This window comes from Aythya ferina (assembly GCF_964211825.1).
Source record: "Aythya ferina genome assembly, chromosome: 2".
Lineage (NCBI taxonomy): Eukaryota > Metazoa > Chordata > Aves > Anseriformes > Anatidae > Aythya > Aythya ferina.
The window spans coordinates 86,569,300-86,582,015 of NC_140297.1; the positions used below are offsets into that span (position 1 = coordinate 86,569,300).

A 12,716-nucleotide genomic window follows, 5' to 3' on the forward strand; every position below is an offset into this window, starting at 1 on the left:
GGTAGTAGACAATTCCTATACAGTCAAAACAGTAAGACTACTGAAGAATCTTCAGACGGAAACAGTTGCAACTAAGGCTGGATCTAGAGTCAGAGGGAGGCATGACAAGTTACAAAAGGGCCAAGACAACGTACTTCCCTGCAACTCCAGGATACAAGATTTCAGGGATCTTTGCCAACCTCCCAGTAATCAACTAAGGGGTGTCAGCCTTGCAGCCATTTTTTTCTTGGACCCTACACAGACACCTAGCTTGTACTAAAATCATTTAAAACAGGAAAGCATTTTAAATTGTAATACTCTGAAGTGCCACATGTGATTTTCTCACTTTTGGAGTAGAAAGTTACAATACTGCAGATTTCTACTAGATTTTGGTTGCACGGAGTGAGTAGAAAGATCTTGTCTTTGAGGATCTTCTGCATCTCAATTATGTGCTAGCTGGTTTATGTAGCTACCTTCAAGTTTGAAAAATGGGGTGGTGACAGATTGATTAAACAGGGAAGTCAGCTCCAGTCTAGCACTGGTAGAGATCAGAACGGATTTAATCACTGATTCTATCTGACCTCCAGGAGTCTGATTTTTAAACAAACATTCAGAATTGCAAAGGTGAAAGAGCAGTACTACACCGCATTTCAAGGTCCTCTGAAATGCCAAGCTGAACTTCACAAGAAACAATGCTGCCAAAGCACTTTAACATTACAGAAAACCATCTGAACCAACTGGTGAAAGCATGAAAACAAAATATCAGAGATCTAAAAAACATGTCCTACAAGTCACGATGGAAGAAACTGTGCTTATTTTCTCTATCAAAGAGGTACCCGAGGTGAGAGGGGGCGATAATCTTCAGGTGCACAGAAGGCTGTGAAGAGTAAGGGAATGGACCTCATTCACATCCCCTGTCAGTTACATTCAGTCCCAGGTTGCATTATGGGAAGATTTTAATTAAAGATATTATCAAAGATGAGAACTGACAGCAACACATCACCTAGAGAGGGTGCAGAATCTCCAGATTTTGAAGAACTGGTTAGGCAGATATCTGTTGGGAATGATTCAAGTATACTTGATCCTGCCACCTAGAAAGGAGAAAGATTAAACACCTCTTCACGTTCGAGATTTCTTTTTCTGCACTTCACAAAAACATTCTGAAGTTGGAATGAAACCTTCAACTAAGTCATATTTTAAGAACAGACCTAATAGATTGTATTGCACTGTTCTGCTTCTGTTCATGAGAATTGGTTGAGCATTTCATTATAAACAAATCCCTCTTTTTAAAGGGAACAAATTAAGTTCACAAATTGGTTTCAGTAAATATGTAAAAACTGAATGTAAAGTGGTAAATCCTTAAAACTACGCATCCTAGTTTTCTCTCTCATTTTTCCACTCTTGCTTTATGTTTTTGAACCTCTATCATCGGAAAACACATTGGAACTGGAGGAGGCTGGAAAGAATTTAGCAGTGGCTTTGGTATGGCTTTAGAATAAAAGTGTCAGATTTCAGTGAAATAAGGGAGTACATGGAGTGGAAGTTCAGGGAGGGTGTTTACTTTCACCACTACAGCATTTTTAAAAAGTTAAGCCAATTTTTATCACAATGTAAAATTTTCTTTCAGCTATGATCATATACAAAGCTTCTTTTCAAACAGAGCTACATCAAGAGCTAAAGCAGCTGCAATTTTTGAGTCTGCTTCCTTTATTACTGCATTTGCTCCCAACCAGATTATTTTTTTCTAATAAAAGTACATTTGTTGATGATAAGGACAACTGTTCACATGATAATTTAGATTTATACAAACACACAACGTAGTGTTGCTACTCAACATTCTGGTTTAAAAAAAATAGTACAGTAGCACAGATTGAATGGGTTACAATCCAACAAACTGACAGATTTCAAAGTGCAGTTTACAGAGCACATTTATGTGAATATTTTGAGTAGCATGTCTGAAATATAACTGGTTTCCATACAGACATTTTGTAGTCTGGAAGAATAAACAAACTTACTGTTACTAGCAGGAAACTACATGGCTCAGTGTCCTTACTCTTTGAGTGATGTTTCAGGTATGTATAGGCTCAAGCACCTGAGGTTGGACAGGCACCATTTAGTCCTAACAATAACAGTTTTGACCTGCCCATGTTACCCACCCTTCCCTACCATATAAATTAAGTACATTTCTCTCAACCTGAAAGATTCTTGATTTAAAATAAAGGAAAAAAAATGACAAAAATGTAAAGTGTGGCTCTGAGAATCAGGAGGGCACACAGACCATGAACACAATTCCTAGAAAAAACAAATACTCGTAGTATGTCAATTGAGTAAGCATCCCTGTGGACATCACACACAGGATTCAAAGCAACACCTCAAAAAGAAGAGGAGTCTGGCCACCTACATGGTGGCTACTGTTTGACAGGTATTATGGTATTTTCATGTCTCTGTATATGTCTTTGGCTTTCGTTGAATGACTCGTACCCTCACAAAGTTAAGGTAGAGGTTGCAAAGCTAGAAAAGAGTCCTTTGCAGCTAGAAGTTGTCAATCAGGAGTGAGCAGTCACACATAAACATCCTCCCAATGACTTTCACAGGAAACAGAGCTGTTGCCTGAGATCTACAAAACGATTTTGAGAATGTTTGTTTCTTCTGTTTAGAAGAGGGGATTAGATACAAGACCTAAGTCAAAGCACAATTCATTTGAAGATGAGCTGATGGAGCACCATACAAGAAACATTAGTTTCCCTAATTACAAGGGCAGGCTGTTTTGTACAGGAATGTAGGTTGGGGTGTGCAAGACCCAGAGAGCAAGGCAGGCAAGCCTCAAGACCTCACCAACAAAGAACTAGAAGTCTTGTCAGTAAGTCGGGGTGCAGATTGTCTCTGGAGATGGTAAGCAGGGTAAGCCACAGTCCAATGATCTCCAGCCAAGTATATTGTGGCATGCACCCCTGAGCATGAGCCCTGATGTCAAGTCTGTGGGTCAGGGACTGAATCAACAAGGCAGGTGGCACAGGTGTCACTGCACTGCAGTCGCATTGTAGGTAGCCCCACCTGGCTGAGGCTCCACCAAAGATGAGCATCAGCAGAAAAGCTGCTCCTAAGTGAAGGAAGGAGACTCTGCTACAGCTTCTTACATCTTTCTTCCTAAGCATTATTAGCAATCTTGCCTTGCAAGCAACCAGCTCAACTCCTAGAGCATTGTGGAGTGGGCTTCTAAACTTGACATCTACAACTTGGAATGGGCTTTTTGTTTCACGTACCTGGAAATCATGTATTTTTAGAGAGGTGTTTCCTACAGTCTGAAGCCCTTTGCATTCAGGGAGAAGCTAAAAAAAAAAAAAAAAAAAAAAAAAAGGAGTCGGGAGAGAAGAGGAAGAGAATACCATAGAATGGGAAAGTTGACCGACTGACAATGTGGAAATGGTAAGAACTAACATCTAACTAGGCTGCTGACAAGAAAATGAACTTCTGAAAAATGTTCCAATGTAGCCAGATTGGGAAGAAGACCTTAGGACAGTGAACACTCTTACTTTGTATGATGTGTTAACAAAACAGCAAGGAGGAGGAGTACAGTGGTACATGGCTCTAAAATGTTCCCAGCTTAACTTGTTTAGCATACGTGCACTGCCAATGTGAACATTTGTATAGACAGTCAAATGAAGAACAAAAATTATTCAGAAGTGACCTAAAGAATAATATGACTATTAGCAATGCTAGGAAAATACATAAATATCTGTGAGCACCAATAAACAGTGTATTTAAAATACCCAAAGGATACTAATTCAGAATCAAAGCACCTATTTACTATATGGAGGCCTGTACATCAGAAAGCAATAATTCTGTGAAGAATATTGGGTTCATGATATCTAACCCAATAAGCAGAATCTGCCAGCATACTGCTGCTGCTAACAAGGCCAATGTGACCCACAGACGTGTAAAAAAGACTTATTTCACGGACCTTTACTTCTTCATCGGATATTCACCGAGAACATTATTAGTAACAGTGTGTTCAGATATGCTTGCTATAAAAATGATATAAGGAAATACGAATGAGTTCAATAAAAAGGCAAAAGAATAATCAGATGCCTGGAACTTCCTATTAGAGCTTAGTGTTCTCTATTTGTAATATTATGAGAATGTCTGTGACATGACCAAGATGTTCAGTAGGTGAAAAAAAAGGTTGGAAGAGGCCTTTTGGTTAACAGAATCTGTGTATGGTTACTATAGGTACAATATCATGTAATCCCTATTTGTAGGGCAGATTTTATTCAATGAAGAGAGATGAAGAATGACATGACAAGGAAGGTAAGGACAAAGGGATCCAGCCGAACTTAAACAACTTGTAGCTGAAAATAAAATGTCAGTTTAAAAAATGAGGCAGTTAATTATGGGAATAATTAACAATTGAAAACTTTGGACTCACTGTCAAAAGATATTCTGTTTTTGAAAAAGAACTACATTTTAGCTATTAATTTTAGTTTTCATGATGTGGCTGACAAAATTGCAGGTGGCATGACAAAAATTAACATCTGCCTGCCAGCTGTATATTTCATCAGAATTATCGGGATATCTATGAAAATGTGGCAATTAGTATCTGCTTAAACTACAGATTTTGCTTTAAAATAAAACAAAGCAGCATGACTCATTGGTTTATCTGAGCATGTTAGATGTTATAAATTACTGCAGATCTACCCACTGAGAGAAGCTGCTGAGATCTCATCTACTTCACTGCAAAATAGTAAGGGACCTTTTCTCTCTATGAAGTCCCGAGGAAGGAAAAAAACATTACATGCAGGGACTGCAGTCTCTCTATTGACATGTGCAGTAGATACTTCTCCAAAACATTTGCTAAGCCTTTCATTTCAAAATGGTGGACATTATGAGGGTCTTCCTATGGCTTCCAGTGATGATCTCTCTCCCCTTAACAATGACACATGCATTCCCTCCAGTGAAAGGCACATTTCAAACCATGGCAAGCATATCTATCTACAAAAGGGATCTCTCATAGGACCTACAAACAATTTAGCAAAGCAAAAATCTGAAAGCTGCATAAGAGAAGTAGTCTTCAGTCAATAGTATTTCTCTACTAATTTCTAGGTCATCTCTCAGACCCTGGAAAACATGCTGAATAGACAGTACCCAACACCCAATGGATCTTTGGAGTTTTCTGAAGGGGTAAACTGAAAAAGTGCAGGTGGAGGGCCAGGATTCCGCTCAACAGGACAGAAGCCTCTAAGCAATTTTTGAAACACTGAAGATTATGAAAGAATAGCTCCAGGCCTTAAAACAAGATGCAGGTTGCTAATGTAGTACATCATCAATTTGCAGGCAAAGAATCAAGTATCTTTTCTGCCTCAAAAAAGCCCTGGTCAGCAAGGCATATATATGAAGCCTGTATACTTTCTATCACTACCTTTGCTATTGTCTTTTGATCTACAAGTCATGGTCATGACACAAAAGTAAAGCACTGTAACTGACTTGGATAATAATAGCCTGGATTGCCTTATTTGTCAGACTGTGCTGTACAAAGGATGTTCCACAGTCACTTTTTGAGACTCAGAAGTCATGGGGAGCAGGAAATCTTTTTTCCAGTAACTGTTACGTTTATTGACAAGCCTACTGTCTGAGACCCTTTTTTTCCAAAATCACAGCAGGGTGTTTAGCACTAAGAAAGCATGAATTTAACCAACAAGTACCATGAGCAGGAATCAAATAAGGGGGAAAAAAAAAGGCAATTGCTGCCCCACAAACTGAAAGCTTCCTAATAAACGTATTGAAATGTTTGCAGCAGTAAAGAGGGAGGATGAATCCAGTGGATGGAGGGGGATGGGAAGTGCAGCCAGGAAATATTATAATTCTGTGCTATACGCAAAGCTATGCAAAATAAATGCATTAATTTTAATGCCTTCTAGGTGCCTCTCACAGCACTACCATCTTCTTTGCCATAAATGACAGATACTTGTTTGGGAATGCTTGTTATTACCAGATACAGAATGTACTAAACTTAAGCACTTCACCCTAAAAGAAGATATAAAATTGCGTTCTTATTTCCATTGTCCTTGTTGAATGACAGAAGGCAGAATGAACCAGGCTATACTGAGATGTCTCCAAGTACAATTGAAGTGAATGAACAGTATAGTCACTATTAAAGCAGAGTAAATGTCAGGGATACATTTACAGTGCACGTAATGATGCTATTAACAGAATTAGGCTATTTAAAGAAGTGGAAAAATCTTTGGGGTAATCCAGCAGCTACTGCACAGTCACTACGAATGATGGTTAAAGTTTCACTTGTTCTACTACCATTACCAGGAAAACCCTAATTATTCTCTATCCTTTCCATGTATTTAAATACACTTCCCCCCCACACCCCGAAATATTCAGAAATTAAATGTATGTTCCAGAGATTGAAACAAACATTGTTCCATTGTAGTCACTACTTTCCTGACAAAGCAATCCCTAACAATAATTAGAGAACTCAAGACTTTGCTGCAAAGAGTTGAAAAGCAGGTTGTCTAGCTCTGATGAACCGGGCTTTGTAAATAAATCTTTGTAAATAAACCATAAGAAAACGGTGGTCAATAGGGACAAGCTCAAAATATCATTCTGGATACACCTTATTATCAGAACTTGTCCAGCTCAGACCAGTAACAACTCCTTTAAAAAAACAAACAAACAAACAAACAAAACCACCCTATTACACTATTTCAAAGACCTTTGTTGATGTCTAAAGCCAAAAATAATATTGAACCACCGACAATGATAAAACAGAATTAAAAGAATGTTATTCCAAAATGATTAAACTGCGAGGCTGTTATGTACACATCCATTTTTCTGACAGACCTATTAAAGCAAAGGTGCATGTGATAGTGCTTTTTGAATGAAATAGTTTAAAAATGCTCTTCCACATCAGATTACAGTTACAGAATATAGAAGCATACAAGGGAAAGTATTAATACTTACAATAACTGAAGTTATTCTCCCTATTACCACTTTTGCTAAATCAAGCTTCCTGCTTTGTTGTACGATGCTAATGCTAACTTTCACATGATATTTTACCTCTTTCACACAATACAGTAAACCATAATCACCATTATAATGTCAATGAAACACATTATAGGGGTCATAAACAGAAATAACAGTACTAAACAGCTACTGTAGGATGAGAAGGGTAACTGCGATGGAAAACGCAGGAAGGTATCACAAATATTATATAGTCATTTTATTTAGTCACTGTATAGTTATTATTTTCAACAATAAGCTACTGATGTGCCCTATAAAAGTATGTTATTAGCCATGTGAAATTTATCAGTGAAATATGCTTTCTAAAACATGACATAGCTCAAAACAAACTAAGACAGATGGACACATCAAAATTCAGTGCCCGAAGCAGGTTCATAAATTTGTATTTTGGACCCTGAACAAGTGACCCACTTTTTGCCAGTCTGCATTAAAAATTTCTGTATCTAAAGATTTTATGCACAACATCATTAAGTTTAAACCTACCAGTGTGTACATTAATTTAAATTTATCAATGTGTACTGATTTCCTATTTAAAAATATGGATCACATGAAATGACTTAGCATGAAAACAGTAAAGAAGCAATTCTGAAATGTAGAGTCAGAAGTACTTTTAAGTCTCCAGTTGAAGACCAGGAATCTATTCAAATACGTTTTTAAAATCAAGTTTTGGATTTTCTGTTGAAATATTGAACCTTACCTTTGAGGAAAATTAATTGCAGACTCAAAAATAATTAGAAAACATTCTTCTAATCATAATAACATCATGCTTATTTAATCCATTTCAATTCTGAATAATACTTCTTCAGAGACTGGGAAATATAAACTTAATGAAGTAGCAATGGGTACAGATATGCCCTACGCAATTTTCACATCACTTCACTTTTGACAACAAACATACACTTCTTGCAAAATTACTACTATTCTCCTCAACAAGTTGGAATAAAAATGGATACATGTTTCTTGTGTTACTCTTCAGTAAGCAAGAGTCAGAAACCTGGAAGAATTTTGTCAATACCCAATAGGATTTTTTATACAGACACCATTCATTTGCCATTATACGATATGATGCAAGGAGACACATCATTTGTCTCTATTTGAAATCACAACATTCATGCATTTTTCAGCATTCAGAAAAACGTTAAGAAAACTAGAGGCTCATGGACAGAGCAGGTTGGAAGGGACCTCAGAACTATAGATCCTTTGGATCATACCTTAATCCAAACAGATCTAAGTTCAATAATAGATGAAGGCCTCTGTAGCCCAAAAAACACACTTTTTACCACAACGTTACAAGCCCTGTATTTCATACACCATCTTTAGACTTCTCTGAGCTCTTCTTGGCCTGATTTTAGCAGAGACAGTCATGGCTCAGTGGGCAGGGGCCTGCTGCCTCCCCTGTGCCAGCTTTGCTCCAGGAGGGCACGGGGCAGGGTCTGGCACCCCTGCACAGCTTTCTGCTCAAGTAACATCGGTATCATTCACCTCAGGACCCCGAGGGGCACACGAAGTGTCACACTCAAAATCTTGTTTATGGGCAACTGGGAAACAGTTTGTGTGTGTAACTATTTATCTATCAATCCATCCTGAGGCCTTGCGGGCGCAGTACAAATAACATGGCATTGCTGGGCAGCATGTTTACTCAAGGCTGAGGACAACAGCAGAGAAAAAAGGAAGACATTGGAAGGTTTTCTTCATAACAGTTTTAGTTGTTTACTCTTTTCCGAGTTAATTAGATAATTTGGACTGTAACTGTTACAATTATTGTAACTGAAATACTGATAATAATTATATTTTCACTAGATTGTTAAGACTTTAATTAGAATATATTCTGTGCTCTGTATTCTCAGCATGCTCCCTTTTGCTCACAATAGTTGAGGCCTAACAATTGGTGCAGTTGAGTCTTGGAGATCTCCTAGCATGCCCAGGGAAGCTGTGGATGCCCCATCCCTGGAGGTGTTCAAGGCCAGGTTGGATGGTGCTTTGGGTAACCTGGTCTGGTGGGAGGTGTCCTGACCATGGCAGGGGGTTTGAACTGGAGAAAGTTCAAAGAAGAAAGAAAGAAAGCCAGGAAGCCCTCAGAAAAGCTGTGCTATGTTCCTGAGAATATTAATAGGTTACATTTTAAAAATGCATTAATTGAACTTACAAGAATCCACATTTTATAATATTCACTCCAAATAATGTATTTCAAGTGTTTCTGTTTTTCACTAATGGCCTCAAATCTCAAAAATGCATCAGGTCTTTCTGTTTTGGATTCATTTTAAAACAATTTCGGAAGTATTGCAGTGCTGGTAATGAATGGTTCACCATGTTTCAGTGAAAAAATTAAAATGCCATTCAATGATTTAAAATCTCATTCATTTTCATCTGCTACCTGAGTGTTGTTTCCAAAACCATCATTATACTGCCTCCTTTTTAAAGATAACATTTTAGAGAACCCACTGAACACCAACACCTTACAAACATCTCTCTGCTCTGTTGTAAGAACTTCTTAGACTATTCCTATGCCTTATAATACAAAGCACCAGAAGAAAGAGAGAAGAGCAATTATGTTAACTACTTGTCAGCATCAAGATCTTGTACTCAGTGTTAGTGAGTCATTACCCCTACAAACTGTCAGCCAGGCTGTATCAGTGAGACAAATAATGTTATGAGAGGCTATTTTAAATATGTATCTTGACATAAGGTTGCAAGTCTACAGAGGTCAGAATAGTTTCACAATTCCTTTTATGTACACTTTAAAGTTAGAAAAGCTGTGTGAGAAACACCAAAGCAGGCATCCAAAATAACTCCTTTTGCCACAGGAGTTTGAAACAGATTCTTACAACACTAATGGGATTTAAAAAAAAAATACAAAAAAACAGTTCATAAAAGTCATGGCTCATAATACACAAACATCTAAACATATACACTTGTAAGCAAGCACATATTACACCAGGCAAACTGAAACCAAGCCTAATTATTACATCTATGCAATAAATCATATGAAATTGTGAAGGGCTTGAGCACATTCATAGGCCTTAACAGCCTCACCTGGGCCTCCAGACACCACCTCTGCCCATGGGCCTAGAAGCCCCGTTTCAGCTCAGCCCTGGGTCTTCAGCCCTGCCTGAGTTATGCTGTAGCATCTGGCTGTGGACCCCGGCATATCCTGGTCCTTGGCTGACGTGCCAGCTTCACCCCAGACCTGCCTAGCAATTGCTGGATCTGACCCTGACCTTCCTTCTTGGCCATCACCACAAACTTTCTTGATGTTCTGGACTCTCACTTGACCCTTGCAGCCAGTTTTTCCCAGCTCACCTTGTACTATGTGACAGAGCTAGGGAGACGCCAATCCTGCAGGGAGATGTCATCACCTTTGGGAGCAGCCAGCCTTTGCTGTGCCTTTACAGAAATACACAGAAGTGTAGATACAACACTTCTAACTTGTATCTGGGCATATATACACACACCCCATGTTAAGGTGTTAGTCTCCCTTGAAAACACTGAATTCAGTGTTTCTATTGAGTTCTTTAGAATAATTGTTGAGTGGTAATTCAATATACATATCTACTAATATAATAAAAATGGTGTTCACAGAAAGGTTATTCAGTTATTCAAAGACAAAGAAAACAATTGAAAAGCAACAGCCAACTATGTCTGGATGGCTCTATTCTCAAACAAATTAGAAGGAAATTAATGGAGTAATTTGGAATATGAATTGTACCCATGAGTGCAAACTTGATCTAGAGCTCTAAGCATTTAGAAGCACATCCTAAGCTCTGCACTTGTGTAAAAGTAGCTCTGCACTTGTGTAAAAGTGGTGCTTCTCAATGAATTATTTTGTGTGTGTGTGAAAAAGATATGGTTTCAAGGGTTAGACTACAACCTTTCACAGGCTAATAAAGGTTTTGATCAAACCCAATGTTTTTTAATATGCACCTGCTCCTTGTGTTTCAATGTACCTCTATCCTCTATAAATAGTCATCAATATTATCAACTTGCTACCTGAATACTAACAATGGGGATGATCATCTTAGCAAACAAACAGTATTAAAAGACAGACTGAAGAACATCCACTTCTGGGCTAAAGCTTGCAGACACAGAAGTACATCACCCTAGAGAAGAGTTCTTCTCAAATTAATCCTCATTTACCTTTTCACATTTAAATATCTGGCATTTGTAAGTGTTATCACAAGGATATGCATCCCCTTGTCTTTTTAGCTGCAAAAACTGTGGCATGGGTGAAGATGCATGATACAGGGTTGAGAGGATAAAGGCTGAAGAAATCTACGTAAGATCAGATGATCCAGTTGTTTATCAGAGGTCAGAAAAATCATTAACATTCATTGAATACTTTGATTACTTCAGTTTAATGAGTCATTGATCCATCTGTTATTAGCAACAAAAATGTCTAAATGCAGACCTACAATGCACTGAAGTGTGTACATCCCTTAATTAATTTGATATATTTATCAGTGGGCTCTATTCTCTGACCCTTGACAGTTCATAGAAGTTTCAGTCTGGTGACCTTGAGAGCAAAATACACCTATCTTCTTTACTACTTGATGAACTAATTTGTATTTCAAATTCTCTTAAATGAAACACTTATCTGTCAGGATGATAGGCACAGTAAAGAAGTTGCAAAGAGACAAAGAACTATATAAAGCAATCAGAGAAGCCTTTTATTCAGCTGCTACAATAAATGACAGATAGTCTCATTATGCAATTCCCCTAGCTCTTCTTAACATACCTGACCCCTAGAACTATATCACATGATTCATCAGTATTGTAGTTTCAAATACTTTTCAAAAACAGTGCAGTAATATCTTCTGGCAATGATTTTACAGTACCAACCTTGGGCATGAAGAACTGATGATTCCCAAAGCATACATCACACAGCTCATCCAATGAGGACAACAACAAAAAACAAAAACAATCTATACAGCATTTCCGCTTCCCTTTTAAAAAAATGTTTTCATAAAATAAACAGAAGAAGAAAGAAAGAAGAATAAGAAGAAAATATGTATATGATGACACAAATAATCATAATGCCATCTTATATTCAGATGGAAATTGTGCAAAACCCCATAGAAAAGATTTGTATATTTCATCAAATCACTTTTAGTAAATTCAATAAGTGTTCCTGCACTGACAAACATGATCATACAGTGACAAACAGGGAGGTGATAGTGTGAAAATATCAAAACAGACCCAAACATGAGTGTGACTTTACCTGTTGCCGCTTCTCAAATTCCAACTTGATACGGGATTTGATGCAGTTGCATGTGTCCTGATACGTCTGCTGCAGTGCCAGTTCCATGAGGTGTTTGTGGTATGCTCCTGCCAAGTTTCCACAGATGAAAATGATTACATTTGCCAATATCTAGGGGGTTAAAAAAAATGTGTCAAGGAACTTATTTAAATTAACAGATTACAGTCCTAACCTGCAATGAAAGATTGCTGAAGCAATTACATATTTTGCTTTTGTTTACCTCCTAGCCAAGGCTCACCTTTCAAAAAGCATTCACAATCAGTGGAAAAGCAATTATTCTGTTTTCATTTAGGATGAAATAAGAACAATAATGAACAACATTTGCCTATTCTATGAGGTATACACTTACCAAAAAATAAATTCAGCTCATGTTCTACATCCACTGTTGAGTATTATTTAGGTGGGAGCATGATCTACTGCTGTAAAATGATAGCTACAGCTCCTAGAAACAACACCA

The 12,716-nt window shown here is 37.7% G+C and overlaps 1 protein-coding gene across 3 annotated transcripts in view; it reads right to left on the reverse strand.

Annotated features, from left to right (window-relative positions):
• ADCY2 (adenylate cyclase 2) overlaps positions 1 to 12,716 on the reverse strand; it is a 202,890-nt gene that overhangs the window by 95,288 nt on the left and 94,886 nt on the right. For all 3 annotated transcript variants that reach the window (XM_084510129.1, XM_084510130.1, XM_084510131.1), the window contains one exon: positions 12,221 to 12,370. In XM_084510129.1, the coding sequence (XP_084366255.1) occupies positions 12,221 to 12,370 (150 nt within the window). The remainder of the gene's footprint in view (positions 1 to 12,220; positions 12,371 to 12,716) is intronic.